Genomic DNA, 17,667 nt, shown 5'->3' with positions numbered 1-17,667 from the left:
TCTTATCAGTAAAGGTCAATAGGTCATTACTACCTCCTAAGATCCACAGTTATAGTTCTTGCTACTTAAAATGTTTGGATATAGCAGACAGTTCATAGGATTGACCGTGTTGTCAACCAAAATTCCCTTTCTTTTTTTCTTGTGTGTATGTGTGAAGGATTGGCCTGGAAATCAATTAAAGGGTCAACAAGGATGACAAGAATGACTGGTAAAAATCAGGCAATTAGTTGAGACTTTGCATGAAGCATTCAATTCTAATAGTTATTGAGGTAAATTTGGACAGAACCCAGTGGAAAGTTTTTGAGATAAATGGAGTGCTTAACTCACTGTGGGATTTAGGAGCTTAAACAACGTGATTTTCTAAAGGAAAGGGATTCCAAATTTATAAATGGCAGCCATTGACAACTCTGAAAACAGGTACTGTGGACAGACCATGAGGTTGAGTGCCTACGCTTTTGAGGCCAGGGGTAAAACACTGACAGAGAAACTTTTCAGCCTATGAAGACAAGCTGGAAGTTTGCAGTGAATTGGATCGTGAATTTGACAGGGGATGAAGGAACTGTGCTCTTTACCAGATTATTTATTTCCAGTTGAAGAATTTAACATGAATTTGAAGGAAAATCAAATGAAACATGCTCAATGTTTAAGAACTTTTGATTGGTTTTATCAAGAGCATGAAGTGTTTTAGACAATTTTGTTGCACTCTTAAAAGATAAATCTAAATTTTCACTTATCTTCAAAGCCCGCCTGTGTGTGTGTGTGTGTGTGTCTTGGTAACTCCTTTGTCCTCTCCGGTCCTACTCAGAATCTTATGTTGTTGCCTTTCATAAACCTGAGAATGTAAGGGTAGGAATTCTACTGTTTCTCCTGTACCATGATAAATATGATATAACCCTAAGATAACATGGATAGTTTTTCAACAAAAGGAACTTGTGCAAATTGTGTGTGGGGGGAGTGTGTGTGAGTGTGGGTGTGGGTGTTTCACTTCAAAATAGTCACTTTAGGAAAATGTTTGTTCTGTCCAATGAGGGTACCACTGTTGAAAATAAAACATTCTCTTAGATCCTCTAAAAAAAATTGTCTTTAAAGCCTATAGCTTTTTTTGATTGTTTTTAATTTTGGTACCTCACCCTGAAAATGGAGGATTTGCATTTGAGAGAGGGTAATGCTAAAAAAACCAAAACAAAATAAATATGAATTGTGGAATTCCAGACATTGAGGAATGGATGTAGGATATGCTTCTCAGATAAGGGTTGGGCGATAACTAGGGGTATTCACATAGTACTTTGAAGGAAACTGCCTCCTTTATGGCCTATTTTATTATCTTCCATATTGTCAAACTGCATATTTGAGGATGTTAATTATTACTATTTTTTAATGCTATTACTTGGAGAGGGCATCTTAAATTAGGTCATTTATTCTGTTTGGCTCAAAAAAAAAAAAAAAAACTGAGGTGTGGCTGTAGATTGATAAGATCAGTTTTCTGGTGTCATACTAAATTGGTTTTGAAGTCACAGTTTCTGATCTAGAACTCTTCACTATTCCAGAACACTCCGGCGTGTAAAAGTCGTAATCTCCTTGGTATTAACTTGAAAGTAGAAAGAAAACCAAAAGAAAACTAAGGCTGTAAATTTGTTCTTTGGCTAGTTTACTGGTGTATGAAAGAGTAGCAAACCTCTCGCTTTCTCTCTCTCTTAAAACTTGAAGTACAGATTAAAAAAATGGGGGCACCTAATTTGGAAGATGAATCTGAATTCAAATATTGGTTTCTCCATTTATCTTAATATTTTATCTTAACAGTATTATCATTTATTTTAATATCTTTAAAAGTTTGAGTTCATCCATCTATAAAATGCATATAATGGGAGCAAAATTGTAGGATTGTTAGACAATTCACTGATACCTATAGGTAAATATCTACTGCATGGTACGCTTTTGAATTAATCACCTTGATTAAATTATTATTCAATAATAATAATACAAAATTGAATAACAATATTATTATTGTTAATAACAATATTTTATATTGTTTATAACAATAAAAATAATACATAAAGAACAATATAAAAATAATGTACAGACTAATGATTGATTCTAATGGTAACTTTAAAGAATCATCTTAAAATGTGGATTTTAATTTTTAAAAGTCTGTCTATTCAGTTTAAAAAATACTACTGGTATACTTAATCTGTTAGCCCATGCTAAAAATACCTCATATCCCTTGAGTAGAAACAGAGAAATAGACAGACTAGTTGCTGAACATGTCTCTTCTGATATACTGCAAGTTTACTTGTGTCAAAGACCTAGTAACCTCAGTAAGTGACTGAAAAATACACCTTAAGAGTTTTAATAGGGTCAGTAATAGCCAGGTAGCCATCATATCCAAACTATTGATATTGAAACTGCTGATATTGAAAATAGTCACCACTGTGTTCCAGTAAGTCATTTTCAAAGTTGGAAGCAACTTCAGGATCATCATTACTTACACAATGCAAAAAAACACTTTACAAAGTCTCAATAAGATCCATCAAATCTCTGCTTGTACACCTCTAGTAATGGCGGTGGGGCTAATATCTCCAAAGACAGTGAAATACATTATTGTTTAGCTTTGCTTTACAGTTGCTTCTGAAATGAGTAGAAATTGTTTTCTTGTAACTTGCATCCATTGATCTTAAGTCTACTCTTTGGAGACTGGTTTGAAACTGGGAAATTCTTCAGTAGGAAGATTTTTACTAAGCTAACCAGCTCAGTTATAGAGATCCAATAAATAATCTTGGAATAAATGAATAAGATTTTTTTTTAAAGAGCAAGAAATCTTCCCTGTCACTACAGACTTAATATTACCTCAAAAGAAAATGCCTTTCCAAATATTTATCACTGATTTGTTTGAAATTTGTGATAGAAATGCATATTTGATTCAAATTATCACCTGTTAACTAACAGCAAGGCATTAGTTAATTGATCTCCTTTCAAAGCAACTGCCTTAGGGTTGTGTTAAAACCCATAAAAGGTAAGAGATTACTGTAAGCTGCTCAAGTTTCAAGTTGAACAAAAAAGGAATAGGCTTGTGTCTTTATTTTAAAACTCTCTCCTCTCTCTCTCTGTCTCTATTCCCCATCTCTCTCTCTCCTTCTCTCTCTCTCTCTCCCTCTGATTCTCTCTCTCTCTCAATCCACACACACACACACAGATACATACACACAGATACATACACACACATACACACACACACACACACACACACACACACACACATCTGGTATACTAGATCAACCCATTTTAATTAAGTAACTCTTTTACTGACATGTAAAAAAAATGTTCTTGAGTTGAAGTTCCCGGTTTTCTCAGATTTTTCTCAGAAAGAGAAAATTAATGTCTCTTATAACATTTCTTTTTCTAAGTGTATCATTAATCTTTGTATTCTCATTTCTTATGCCCAAACATGAAAATAAAGACATAAAACACATGCACAAAATAAAATTCAAAGCTTAAAATAAATGGTTTATTTTTAAAATAAACAAATTTACAAATCATTGGAAAATGGAAAATACAAAAGTTTATGAATAAAATAAAAAAGATAACCTTAATATATGAAAACCTATGGAAAGAAAATAGATAATTAACAAGTGGAGTAATGCTTTTGTTCCCCAATACAATGAAGTCCTTGTTTATTAGACTCCTAGGGAATCATCTAAATTACAACGCAGAAAAATATTAAATAATTTTATATGACTGTGTAATTAGACACTCTATATATCATGTTTTTTTGTTAACTTGGGTGCAGAAGGTCTTTATATCGTATATCTAAAACCATTAAGGTTTTTCTTTTTAACATTAGATACTTTTATTTTTAACATTAGAGAGCGATTTCTTCTTGTTCTCCAAATTATGTTTCTCCATCTCCCTCAGATAATCTGTATTGGGTATCTTCTGGGACATAAAACAAAAAATCTTGAAAGAAAATTATCTTAAGATGAGACATATCATTTAGATTTGAGTTGCTTTAGATTTTAGCATTTGGAAAATTTCAGTACCAAATACAGGAATATAAATAGGGCAAGAAGTATGAAGAAGTTTCTAGGGGTACCAAACAGCATTGGGGGTAAATATAAAATCCAAAAGTGCAAAAAGAATGCAGCATTGGCAAGAGAACAGCCCCTTGGTAATGGGGCTGTCCTTCATTTACCTAAAATTCATCCTAGAATTGATATTCAAATCTTATCTGAAGTCAGCTCTCCTCTGGTCTTGTGAGTGAAGGGTTAATAAGAGGAGTAATTGTGGTTTCTAATAAAGAAAAGCATAAATAAGGCTAAAAAAGTTAGATCCAAGAGTGACCCCATACCACAGGTTTATGGTCAATGATTCATGAAGGTTTTTTTAAATTTAAAATAATCATTAACTCCTCTGTAGAAAAATGATTTATTAAATAGACTTTAATACCTCAGGAGGACACAAATGTAGTAGATAGTTTTAGAATTGCTTATCAACACTACTAAGATAAGGATCTCCTTAAATTATGAATTCTCATTTTTCATAGGATACCCAGCCTCATTTATAGGTCTTTTTATTTTCTTTTCCTGTATTACTTAACAGTCCAAATAGAGATTTATCTCTCCAGTAGTTGAGCACTAAGATTAATATAGCTTAGTTTCTAAGAGTGTGTGCTCAGAACATAGTAGATGATCAGTTAATGCCAGAGGGTTGACTACTGCTTAGCAGTGACCATGGAAGCTCTGTGCACAAGAGATTCCGCTGCACCCAGATCAACTGTGGCAGTAGTAAGTTATTTATACTAATTTAGGGAGAGCAAGAGCTAACAACAACTATCACTCTGTGAGCTGTAAATTCACAAATATTAATGTACAGAAAACACTGACACAAAAATATTACAGTAAAGAAGGTAATTTAAAAACTGGATAAGAGTTCCAGTAATTCATTATATTGTGCCAATGACTATTTAAAGTCATATGTCTGTATGTGTATATATAGTGTGAGTATGTGTATATATATATATTTATATATATATAATATATACAATTCATGTATGTATATATGTATATATATGTAATTCATGTGTATATATATGCAATATATATACATATATAATTCTTGTGTGTATATACATACATATATTTTAAAAACTCTATATGTAACATAGATATTCACCACTCTGTAAACTCTGGACTTAGTTTTCACTTTTCCAAGTCTTAAGAACAGTAAAACTTTACTTAAAACAAACTAAAACACGTTTCATTAACAGTGACTATTCAGACTGACTTGTTTGGAGTGAGTGTATTAACTGTACCAGTGAATAAAATATGAAAAATGCTTGGGGTCCAGTTAATGCTCTTAGAATATTCATGCTAAAAGCACTCTCAAGGTCACTAAGTCTAAATTTCACACTTTACAATAGGGAGACAGAAACAAATGAGAAATTACTTTCCTAATATTCACATTAGCAAGGTTGAGATTAAAAGACAAATTGACAAACACCCTGTTCTGTGCTTTTCTCATAAGACAGAAAATGCCCTAAAAGCTCTTTGCTGTTATTTTACTTGATATTAGCACCATTAAAAGAAGCTTCCTACCCGACTGAACCAAGTGAGGAACCACCTGCAAACTCCCAACGACTGACACAAGATGCAGTAGGTAGGGAGATGGAATGATAAATATGGGTCAACCTACAGATAATCGGGAGTTTAATAAAAATTACTATACATTTTTCAAGTTGACAAATATGATATCAATTACCTGAGATAGAGGACATGGGTTGCATAGTAGGAGACAATTCAGGCAAGCCCTTTAAACCAATTACTGTCTAAGGAACATTTTCAGTTACTCTGCTTTGTATCGTCCTAAGTGGTGTCAGTCTTGCTAGGAGGGTGTCTGATACAGCTGAATGAGCAAAAGAGTTTTTATCCTTAGCTAAAATAAATTTAGGCCCTGATTATCTTTTTAATGGATGAGTAAAAATAAAAGAAAAAGAAAACTATACTTGGAAACTCATAATGACTCTGTTAACAGATGACTCATCTTTAAGGGGTCTTTAAATCCACAGCAAAGGCTGCCCCATAATGTTAAGATTATTTCAAAAGAGAGAGAGAGAGAGAGAGAGAGAGAAGATAGAGATGAGTAGGAGCAGGGATGGAGGATGCAGAAGGGGAAATTCGCATCAACCAGGTCTTTGTCTGCAAAGAACATAGTGACATCAGATGCTGGTGACAGGCGGTGGCACTAGCGTTCTAAGCCTTACTACTGCCTGAGGAAGCAGAACAGCTCTTTCTACAGTCACCCTGAATTTATCTCTATGGGGAGGCTTCCATAGAATTTTTTTCTGTCCATGAAGCAATAAATTGGGAATAAAGAAGGGGGGATTCTTCCTTCCTGGAGTACCCTTGGATCTTTTTACCCCTTTCATTGGCCCTTTCATACATTTTTCAAGGATGAATAGGAGAGACCCTGCTCGCCACTTCTAGACCACCTGGAAATTTTCTTCACTGGCATGGCCACCTGCAGCTGCTTCCAAAATCTGCCCTGCGGATACTTTGATTTCTCCCCTTTCCATTTAATGACCGTGAGCACCGTCTTAGCCCTCTTCAGCTCTTTCACCTTCGTCTCCTTCACAGCTTTGTACTGTACTAAAATGACGTTGATGTTGCCCCGAGAGGCCATGTTTTCTAGGCCAGCCTTGAGCTCCAGGAGGGCTTGGGTTCCCTGGAGCACGTAGTTGGGGCTTAGGACAACCAGGAGGCGTCTGCTTTTCTGAATGAAGCTCAAGGTCTCATCTGTGACAACTGGGAAAGAAAACACCATGGGGATTAGTGTTGGCCAAGAACTCCCCCAAGGTACAGGGCTTGAGGAGCAAGGGAAAAGAAATTAGGGTAACAGCCTGAGAACTGAGGTGAAACTTTTTACGAAGAACACTTAGTCCTTAGTCCCAATCACTTCGTTCACAAAATGTCACTCTCCTCCGGGGAATAGAAGCTATATGTACATATTCCAACCCAAAAAGAGTTCTAAACAAGCATAAAGCCAAAATGTATTTCCATGACCTTGGTCTTCAAAAGCATTATTCGGGACATGAAGAATGAGTGGGTTGTACTGAAATCAATTTCTTCAAACCGTGTTACATGTCGTGGCCCAGCAAAATCAGCTCCTGAGCCCTTTCTCCCCAAAGACACCCATGTATTAACTCTCTAGTGCCAGCGAGCATTCAAAAAGTATACATTATAGAGTCAAAGTCATAGAAGTTCATTTTTCACTAACACAGGACAGCCAGAGTAGAACTCTTCATTTTTTGAAACTCCCTCTCTATTGCCAGACACCTCCCCGACTCAGACTAGCATCACTATGTCATTGGAATAGGAAATTAAGAAAATCTATCCAACTGAATGGCATTTTGGCTGGTAACACATTCTCAGCTCAGCTTTCTATTCTGCTCTGTTCTGGAACCTAAATTAGTCCCTGAATCTTTCTCTTTAAACTCCTATCATTACTGTGAAGCCATGTGTTTTGGCAGCTGCTAGCTGATGTGTGTGCCTTCGCTAACAGGCGAATGATTTCTTCATGTCCAAAAAGAAGAAGAAAAAGCAGGGAAAATGGAAGTGCAGTGTAATTTTATTCTGTTGTCAAGGGCTCAGATTAGTTCCTATCACTAAATTCTTGGGAATAATCTATCTCCTCGAGGTTGCTTATCAAGGACTGAATAATCCTTTACCTGGGTTCAGATAGAAGCCAACTCCAGGGAATGCACCAGTGTTATGGAAAGCTATTTCATGGCTTACAATACTCCCCTAAGCAGTCATTTTGCGCCTTAATCTTCGCAAGTACAGAGGCAGTGGGGAAAGACTTGCAATTAAAATAGCATGTGCAGTCTAGAGGAGAATCCAGGAATAAGTAATTGTCTACTCCAAGCAGTATTCCTGGAGGCTGACTGTATGTAAGTAGGGAGAGAGACCCAGAGGCAAAGGGGACTGAGTGAGAAGAGCAGGGAGAATGCAAAAGATCACAAGGATCAACCATCAAAAGCAAGATGCAAGAGTAATTATGTAGAACCTGAATTCTTCAAAGAACTATCAATCCCTACTGGAGGGTCTTACATTGTTGTTATACTATGTATCTTTATATAACTTTTCACACAGTAGTAAATATCTGTTGAATGGCTGTATGAATGAATAAATAGATAAATAAATTATTTAGGATTTTAAGCCTTAAAATGAGTGGAATTTATCCTTTAACTCTATAGTCAAGTCATCATTTCCTGGAAAAATTATACTGAAAGAGATATCCGCTGTAGAACAGAAGCGTGATGGACTTTTGGGTGATGAATGGGGAGATACAGTAAGTGATCCAGCTAATTCAAAATAAGAATAAACATTAATGTCTATTCTCTATCTTAGTTACCAATGTAACCTTGAAAAAACATGTTAAGTGATTAAACAGGATTTTAGGGGAAGAAAATAAATCAGTTTGTTGTAAAGATTAGAGACATTATATTCATTTTTACCAGTATGGAGTTTAGCAATGGGTTTAGGAGCACTACTGTGCATTTATAAAACAGACTCAAATGTACTATCACTTTATGTGTTACTGTTTGGATCTGAAAATTAGAGGTATACTTTTATTTAAAATCATTCAGCATTTCGAACTTTTTAAAAACCTGTTAGAATATACTGGCCTTTGTAAAATGTTAAGCTTATCTCAAATGTGTAATCTGATAGAAAGGAAGAAACAGACACAAGGAAAGGGGGGATATGAGTAGCACTGGTTTGCCAGAAAACAAGGGTGAAGAAAAGGAAATTAGCAAATGCCACAGGGAAACATCCTACTTACTATCAGTAAGTAATATAAAGGATTCCATGCCCTCTCTTCTGCACCTCATTTTTAGTAAAATTGAGTAAACCCCAGTCTTTATAAAAGTGTTTTATTTAAACTCAGTCTTTATGAAAAAATTAGAGGCAGATTAATGCAAATTAGCTAAACCTTCTAAAAATCTAAATGTGAGTAAACAAAATGTTTAAAGCTGTGGCACTTAGAGCTCTAATCCACCGTGCATCTACACTTTTTTGACACTAAGTTTTTAAAGCTTACCTGGGAAAATATTTTAATACCATACACTGTACTTATAGTCTACATCTTACAGTGTAGATTTATTCCTACAGTCTATTATATCAAAGCATTGGACATTTAAATGTCCAAAGATGCCAACATAGAGCTGTACCATGACTCTTGTATGTGACCCAAAGCTAAGGATCTTCTCTGCCTTTAAGTGTAGCATCACCTGTATTCATCTGAAATACCTACTTCCCCCAGGCAGACTGTCTCGGTCAAAGATGCACAGCTTGTATCCAAATTCATTCTCCAAGACTCCACGGAGGGTCAGTAATACAAATTCTTCTTCTTCAGCGTTCCTTGCATAGGATACATAAATATCATATTCCTTCCCATCTAGCAAAAATTAAAAAAAAAAAAAAAAAAACAAAAAACACAGATCCAATATAAATTAGGAAAGTTTCTCAATAGTATTGCATTTTTTTCTGAAATCGAACTTTTGAATATTAGACATTTTCATTTTTTACTTATATAAATTAGCTGACAGATTTCAGTGTGATTTCCCACCTGTGACAGCTCTCCAGGCAAAATGACTATTTTAAGGTGTAATTGCAAATTTTATCTGATGTGTCTTCTCCTCTCATCTCACGGAGTTCAGATTTTGTAGCGGAGAATGAGTGAGGTTTGGCTCATTCAACTATGAATTAACAGAGTCAGGAAGCAAATACTCAATCATAGATGCTGGCAATAATAGCATGCAGAAAATTTCTAGTTCCTGTCCTAGTATGTCACTCACTAATATGTTAGAATTATAAATTGAGCAAAACCTTGAGAAACTGTCTAAATTATGTATACCTGAAAATATCTACAATTAAAAGTATACTTAGATTCAATGAGTCAATCTTTCTCAAAATTGCCTAATTATAAAAATCACCTCTCATTAAAAATACAGGTTCTGTGTCTCTTCCACAAACCCACTCAATGAGAATCTTTATGGGATGGGTCTAAGAATCTATATGTTAAATGTTTCATTCTTGTCACCAGGCACATATGCACTAGAACAGGGCTCCTTATACTTTAATGTGGATATATGAATCATTTCGGGATACTGTTGAAATATAGATTCTGATTCAGAGTAGGGGTTAGGCTTTAGATTCTCCTTTTAGTAAGCTCCCATGTGATGCTTCTGGTACATGGATCACCTGTAGTTACAAAGAGTGTGGACATGCAGGGTCCAGTACAGTAGCCACAAGCCACAAGTGGTTATTGAGCAGTTGAAATGCAGTTGGTCTGAATTGAGATATGTTATATGTGTAAAATACAATACATACTGAATTTTGAAGATTTTTAGTACCAAAAATAAGACTAAAATACCTCTATTAACTTAATATTAATTATAAGCTAAAAATGATAGTATTTGGAATATATTAAATTAGATAAGATATATTATTAAAATTATTTTCACTTTTTCTTTTACTTTTCCTTATGTGACCACTAGAAAAATATTAAATTACATATGTGGCTTGCATTGTATTTCTATTCGAATAGTGCTGATCTGAACTAAATCACATATTGACCCAAGAAAGCAGAATAATATTCATTAGGAAGATTTTCAATAGCAAGGGCTGAAACAAAAGGTAGTCTAATTACATCTTCCAATTAATCTAGGTTTTATCAAGCCAACATGTTTTCTAAAGATGACAGTAGGGAGATTTACAACAAACTTTCATTACTCACCTAAAATGGTTTCATCCGTTCCAAAATGAGCCCGGTAAAATAGGACCATCTCTAGCCAGTAAACATGGTAAACAACAATGAGAATCACCACCAGTAGGACTGTGGCTCCAAAACCACACGCCAGTTCCACTGTGTACCTTGGAGCTAGCATTGGAATGAACAACAAAGAAACAAACTGATTTGTACGTGGTGACTGCGGTGACCCATCATCCTATAAATAGCTGTTTACACCAAGCAGCTGAGCCATGAACCTGACTTACATGTGTGAACAAGATAACATGGTAGAGGTTAAGCACTATGTTTTAATACTAGACTGTGGCATATTTATCTTTTTGTTTCCAGAAACTGGCATAGAAGGTGTTTTTTAACTATTAGATGATTTGAATAGAATTTGATGATATACAAATTAAAACAGAATCTTATCATTGAGAATTTAAAAGGTCATCCAATTAAACTCACAAACTGACGTCTGAATCTCCTTAAAAATATTTTTGAAAAGTAACTCCATCCTCTGTTTGTGCATCTCTTACCTGGACCAGCCTATGATATTGGTAGAATTTTAATTGCTGGAGCAGTTGAATTGAGAAAAAATTTTAATGTGTTTATATCAGTCTTAATTTCCTCCTCTTGTCCAGTGCCATATGGAAGAAATTTAATTCCTTTTTCTTTATATTTGGCAATAGGCCTCAAAAAAAATCTTATTATCATTGAGAAGAAAATGAGGGTATCCACCAAATGCTGAGTATGCTTGGCCCTGAAAGTATCTATCAGGTCTACATTACTAGGATACACATTCTACAGGCCTGCTTCTCCACCCTTTCTCACTCCCCATTAAACTATACATTTACGGTCTTCTAGGTAGAGACTATGTCTTCTTCATCCATCTTATCCCGAGAATTTCTAGGATCTGAATAAGCATTTCTGTATATAACACTACACACTTGTGGGATACTTAAAATAAATCTAGTACTATACTATGTATTAGTAACTTCATTTGGCTGTTTTATTAGCTTGTGATAATGAAACTTAAGAGTTTGAGATGGAACAAAATATTTACTGGATCTGAAGCAGAAATGGCTTAAATTATGTATTAGTTGATTTGACAATTACTTACTGATATCTACTATTTGCTAGAAGCTGTCGAGGTTATAATGGTAGATAAGACAGGAAGGGTCTCTGCCCTCTTAGGGCTAATAGTCTAATGCAGGGAAGTAAAGGAGAAAATAAATAAATAAGACAGTTACTTTTAGACAGTGATCAGTGTTATAAAGGAAATAAACCAGGATAATGTGATGGAGTGACCTAGGGGAGGGGTTGGGGCAGGAGAGGTATATCAGGTATGGTGGTGAGAAAAGGCCCCTTTGAGCACCTGAACATCATAGGTGCTAAGTGTTTGCCAGGACTAGGCATAGAAAAATTTTCTTCAAAGCTGGGATTGTTATCAAGACTTCCTGACTCCGAAGTTCAGAGATCTTTGCACAACACTACAATGAAGTTCAATTATTGATCATATACTAGTGGAAAAAATCCCTTTTAAAACAGGTAGCTATTCTAAGGGGAAAATGTTGAGCAGCCTGGAGAGGCATCTGAAGTTCTCTTATTAAAGGGAATAATCATTAAGTTTCGAGTTCATTATCCTAAATTCAGGGTACTAATCCTGATGCAGATACAGCCTGGGACTCAGCAGTGCAGAATTATTAGGTACTCTTGTACTCATCCCATGAACAACAGTGCTTTAAAATAAGAAAATTCTCATGATAAAATGCCAGAAGCTGTGTCAGTGCAGTTGATGAGAATTTACTAAGATCAATCTGAGTAGCTGGCATGAAAATTGCTGTGTCCTTGGTATTTCTGAGTACATGTTAACAACATACTGGGTTAATTTCCACTGTCACCTTCATTATTTGCTCAGTTATTTTGGCTCCCTCTGGGTGGACATTTCACAATAAGGAAAAATAAAAGAGGTCAGTGGATGCACTAACTTGAAATGGATTTTTTAAAAATATCGATAGTTACCTTGCTTAGTGATCAAGAGATAAATTATACTCATGGCTTTCCCTCTGCCACATTCATTTTACTACTGCCTATTTTATTTCTAGTAGAGCTTTTTAATTTTGTGTCATACAATGATATGTGTCATATTTACAGATTGTATTTTGTTGGACCATCTTGATGATATCAAGAAGTTCCTAGTGTTATTTAACTAATTGAACTCTTAAGATAAATAATTCACAAGGCTGAATTTCTAAATGGTTTGAATCACATTCGGGAAGTGCTCTAAAAAGCTTTCATATACAGCTTTGCCAGCTTGTAGGGAAAGGATGACCCTTAGCCCACATTTTCTGTCTGCCCCCCATTGATCCTCTGAGCAATCCCATACCAAAGGGTTTCCAATCAAAAGGGTGATGTAATTTGACCAAATTGGACTCCTAAACTGCTTCTATCTTTGATCTCACTGATAATCTGATTCAGGAGGGAGTAAAATTTAGCAATTTGCTCTGCTGTTACTCTCTGAATCAGAATTCCCTCCATCCCTTTTGCAATTCTATAGTAATGGCAGGCTCCAGAGCCCAGATTTCCAGCTAACCACCTGATTTGTTTGGCTATCATAGTGTGTTAAAATTTGTGCATTTTGGACTTCAGCTTCTGATCTTAGAGAAGTGATTGGGGTAGCGTTCTCTCTATAATATCTAAAATAACAACTTTTCAAGTTTGGACGACTGGTTGTGCAGGAGTGTGATCTGTGAGAGATAGGATACAAAAAGGTAAGCTCACGATCTCCCTGGCTTTTTGCCTAATGGCACTTTGGGGACTGTGACACAGACACACAGTATTTACACTGAGCGAGGAAACTGAAAGTAGAGTTCATGACTACTGCATTTGTAGACCTGGGTACTGGAGAGAAGAAAACTATGTAGACAAAGAGCTCTAGAAATCCACAAGTCTTTGGAAAAATACAAAGGGTGACACTTCTCAAGGTCAGGCAAGGAAGAGCTACCAGTGAAAGAAAAACCACCGAGGAAGAAATGACTGCTAAAGAGTTGCGAACTGAACAACTTAGGAGCGCATACAGGGCTGAGAGACATTTGAGTTAAGACCACTCAGACTGAAGAAACTTTATTTAGCTCCCCAAGTATTAACTAGAGACCCCAGATAGTATATGCCTTAGAAATAGGTCCAATCTAGCCTTAGAGAGAAGCCTAGTTTGGACCTACTCTAGAAAGATAAGCAAGATGCTTCAAATAAGCAAGATGTTATGCAAGTAAATTAGCTACCTGCTAGAACAAAAATTAACAGGCATTTATAAAATTCAGACAGTTAATCGTGTACCATCTATAGTGTCTATTATAGGATTAAAAAAAAAAAAAAACTAGACAGAAAAAAAAGCCAAAAAAAAGGACCCATAATCAGAAGAAAGATAGCCAATAAAAATGGCTTTCATGTGGAATTAGGAGATAAATACTTTAAAAATGAGTATTATAAATATATCTGTTGAATTAAAAAAAAAGACCATGAACATTATAAAAGCAAATAGGAAATATCAGTACAAACATTTTGATGGAGAAATATAAATTCAAAAACTGAAAAAGAAAATCCTGAAATTAAAAACACTGCAGATTAGATATCAAGAAAGAAATAGCAGAAACTATCCTAAGTGAAACACAGAGTGAAAAAAGGATGAAAAAAAAAAATAACGAGAACCTCAGTGACGTGTGAGACAACGCTGAGGGGTCTATCCTAAATATAACTGAAGTACTAGAAGAAAAGGAAAGGATGAATAAATGAAAGAATGAGCAAAACATACTTGAAGAAATAATGGTTGTTTTTTTCAAATTAAATAAAAAATATACTCACAGAACTAAGAAGTATAAAGAACCTTAAAGAAGATATATACAAATAAAACTACAGCAAAGTGTATCATGATGTAATTTTTGAAAATCAATGAAGAAGAGAAAGTCTTAAAATCTGCCAAAGAAAAAGAGAGGGGGCATACATAAAGGGAAAAATGATTAAAAAATAATGACAAGAAAACCCTGCCTGATTCGTATTAGAAATAATATAGCCATAAGACAACGGAATTGCACCTTCAAAGGGCTGAAAGAATAAAAAGAAAAAGAACATTTCCAACCTAAAGTTACGTATGCAGTGAAAGACACCAGAGCAACATAATGAGGAAATAAAAATCTTTCCAACAAGTTGTGCTGGAACTGGATATCCATATAACACAAGATTAAACTTTAATTCCTACCTCATAAAATACATTAAAAATAATAATAATTGGAGATGGATCATAGACCCCCCCCAAAAAAAGATGAAGCTTGATGACTTGGGGGTATTTCTTAGAACACAGAACACAATACCATTAAAGAAAACATTAGTAAATTATACCTCATCAAGAGTAATAACCTTTGCTCACTAAAATATACCACTGAAGAAAGGAATTGGCAAGACACAGACTGGGAGAAGGTATTTGCAAAGCATCTATCTGACAAAGAACTGGTATCCAGGATAGAAAAAAGAACTGCTAAGATTCAATAATAAAAACACAAACAACTCACTTATAAAATGAACAAAATATTTGAATAGTCATATCACAAAAGAAGATACCAATGACTAATAAGCACATGAAAATGTACTCACTATCTTAGTCATCAGTGATGTGAAAAATAAAAACTACAGTGAGCTACTACCATGAACTCACCAAAATGGCTAAAACTAAGATTAACAACACCAAATGGCAAAGATGTGAATACACTGTTGGTGAGAGTGCAGAATGATACTACCACTTGGGAAGAAAGGTCTGACTGTTTCTGATAAAACTAAGCCAGTAATTCCACAGTAGATATTCAGATCAGAGAAGTAAAAATAAAAGTCCATAAAGAGACTTGGATAAGAATATTAACAGAAGCTCTATTCAAAACTGTGAACAACCCAAATGTCCTCCACCCAGAGAATGAATAAATAAGCTGTGATATATTCTATTAAAAAAACACTCCTTGGCAAACAGAAGGAGCTAATGACTGATACAATGGCATGGATATTAAGAATGTTTTCTGAATGAAAGAAGCTTTATACAAGAATGCATTCTGTATAGGTCTAGGTATACTAAGTTCTAGAAGAGGAAAAATAATCTATTCTGATAAAGAAAATCAGAACATTGCCTTGCCAGTGGCAGGGGAGGTAGGAGTAGCAGGGATTGACTGATAAGGAGAAGGAATGAAAGGTTATTATCTATGATGATAACATTCTATACCTTGATTTTAGGTTACACACATACATACATACGCATTTCTTAAAAATTGTCAAATTATACACTTATGTTTTGCAATTTGTCATTCTATACAAATTTTACCTCAAAAAAAACAAATCAAGAGAACTGTAAATAAATATTAAAATTTGGATAATATAAGATGCTTAAAGGTTTAGGTGATAACTTTTACTCATGTCTGTAACTACTTTAAAGGCATCAAAAATAAGATGTATTAATGTATGCATACAGGAATGGATAGATGGATAGATATGTGATAAAGCAAAGACAGCAAAATGATAGAATCTAGGTAGGATATATGATCGTTCATTGTATAATTCTTTCAAATCTTCCATGTATTTGAAAACTTTCTTAATAAAGTGTTGAAATATAAAAATTAAGATGAAATAAGATACTTTCAGATTAAAACAAAGCTGAGAGAATTTGTCACCAGCAGATGTGCACCACCAGAAATACTGAACAGTTTTTCAGACTAAAATATTACCAAGAATGAAGTGCCAGAAATGGAAAATATGTAAATAAATATAAGAATCTTTTTTCTCAGTTCTTAATGTATTTAAAGGATACTTATTTAAAGCAAAAAATAATAGCAATGTATTGTGGCATTTATAATAAATGCAGAACTGAAATGTATTATAACAATAAAACAAAAGACAGGAGAGAAGTAATGGAAGTATATCACTTTAAGGTTCTTATAAAATATGTGAAGTGATTAATTCAAGGCAGATTGTGATAAGTTCAAGATAAATATTGTAAACACTATAGAAAAGAAAAAACAAAACATGGAGGTAAAGCCAGTAGGCCAAAAGAGGTGATAAAATAGAATACTAAGAAATTATCAATTAATCCACAAGAAGGCAGGGAAGGAGAAAAAAGCAAACTAGATGCAAATTGTAGACAACAAATAGTAAGATGGTAGACTTGAAGCCAATAATACTAATAATTACATTAAAGATAAATGGATTAAACATATAAATTAAAAGGCAGAAATTATCATATAGTATTAAAATCAAAACCCAATAATATGCTGTCTATAAGAAATGTACATTAAATATGAAGACACTGATAGATAAAACAAAAGAATGAAAAAAGATATACAATACAAATACTCACTATAAGAAATCTGGAGTGGCTAAATTAATATCAGACACAGAATATTAACCAAAAAAGACATGTCATAATTTAAAAGAGTCAATTCATCAAAAAGACATAACAATCCTGAATGTGTATGTATCTAAAAACACAATTCCAGAATAATGTGAAGCAAATGGCAGAACTGAATGGAGAATTAGAGAAAAACATAATTCCATGTAAAAATTTCAACACCGCTTTCTCTCAAAAGATGAAATATTAGCAGATTTTTAAAAATCAATAAACATATAGAAGACTTGAACATCACTGACACCAATTGACTTAGTTGACATTTATAGAACACCAAAGCTGCAGAATATACATCCTTTTTAAGTTCATGTGAAACATTCACCAAAATAGACAATCTGCTGGGAATTAAAAAAATAAAAGAAGCACCTATAAACTTAAAAGAAATGAAATGATGCAGACTATATTTTTTTGGCCATGAAGGAATTAAATTAGAAATTAGAATCAAATGT

At 34.3% G+C, this 17,667-nt stretch overlaps 1 protein-coding gene across 4 annotated transcripts in view; it reads right to left on the bottom strand.

The window, feature by feature from the left end:
- The window catches only part of LOC118894663 (interleukin 1 receptor accessory protein), a 123,011-nt gene that overhangs the window by 1,784 nt on the left and 103,560 nt on the right, over window positions 1-17,667 (bottom strand). For 3 of the 4 annotated variants that reach the window (XM_036851072.1, XM_036851073.1, XM_036851074.1), the window contains 2 exons: window positions 10,789-10,932; window positions 9,304-9,447 (listed from right to left, as the gene is read on the bottom strand). In XM_036851072.1, coding sequence (XP_036706967.1) covers window positions 9,304-9,447; window positions 10,789-10,932 — 288 coding nt within the window. Of the gene's footprint in view, window positions 1-4,426; window positions 6,795-9,303; window positions 9,448-10,788; window positions 10,933-17,667 lie in introns of those variants that run through there. The other variant, XM_036851075.1, reaches the window with a different exon arrangement.

This window comes from Balaenoptera musculus, chromosome 4, assembly GCF_009873245.2.
Source record: "Balaenoptera musculus isolate JJ_BM4_2016_0621 chromosome 4, mBalMus1.pri.v3, whole genome shotgun sequence".
In the NCBI taxonomy this organism is placed as follows: Eukaryota; Metazoa; Chordata; class Mammalia; order Artiodactyla; family Balaenopteridae; genus Balaenoptera; species Balaenoptera musculus.
This window is presented reverse-complemented; position numbering and strand designations above follow the sequence as displayed.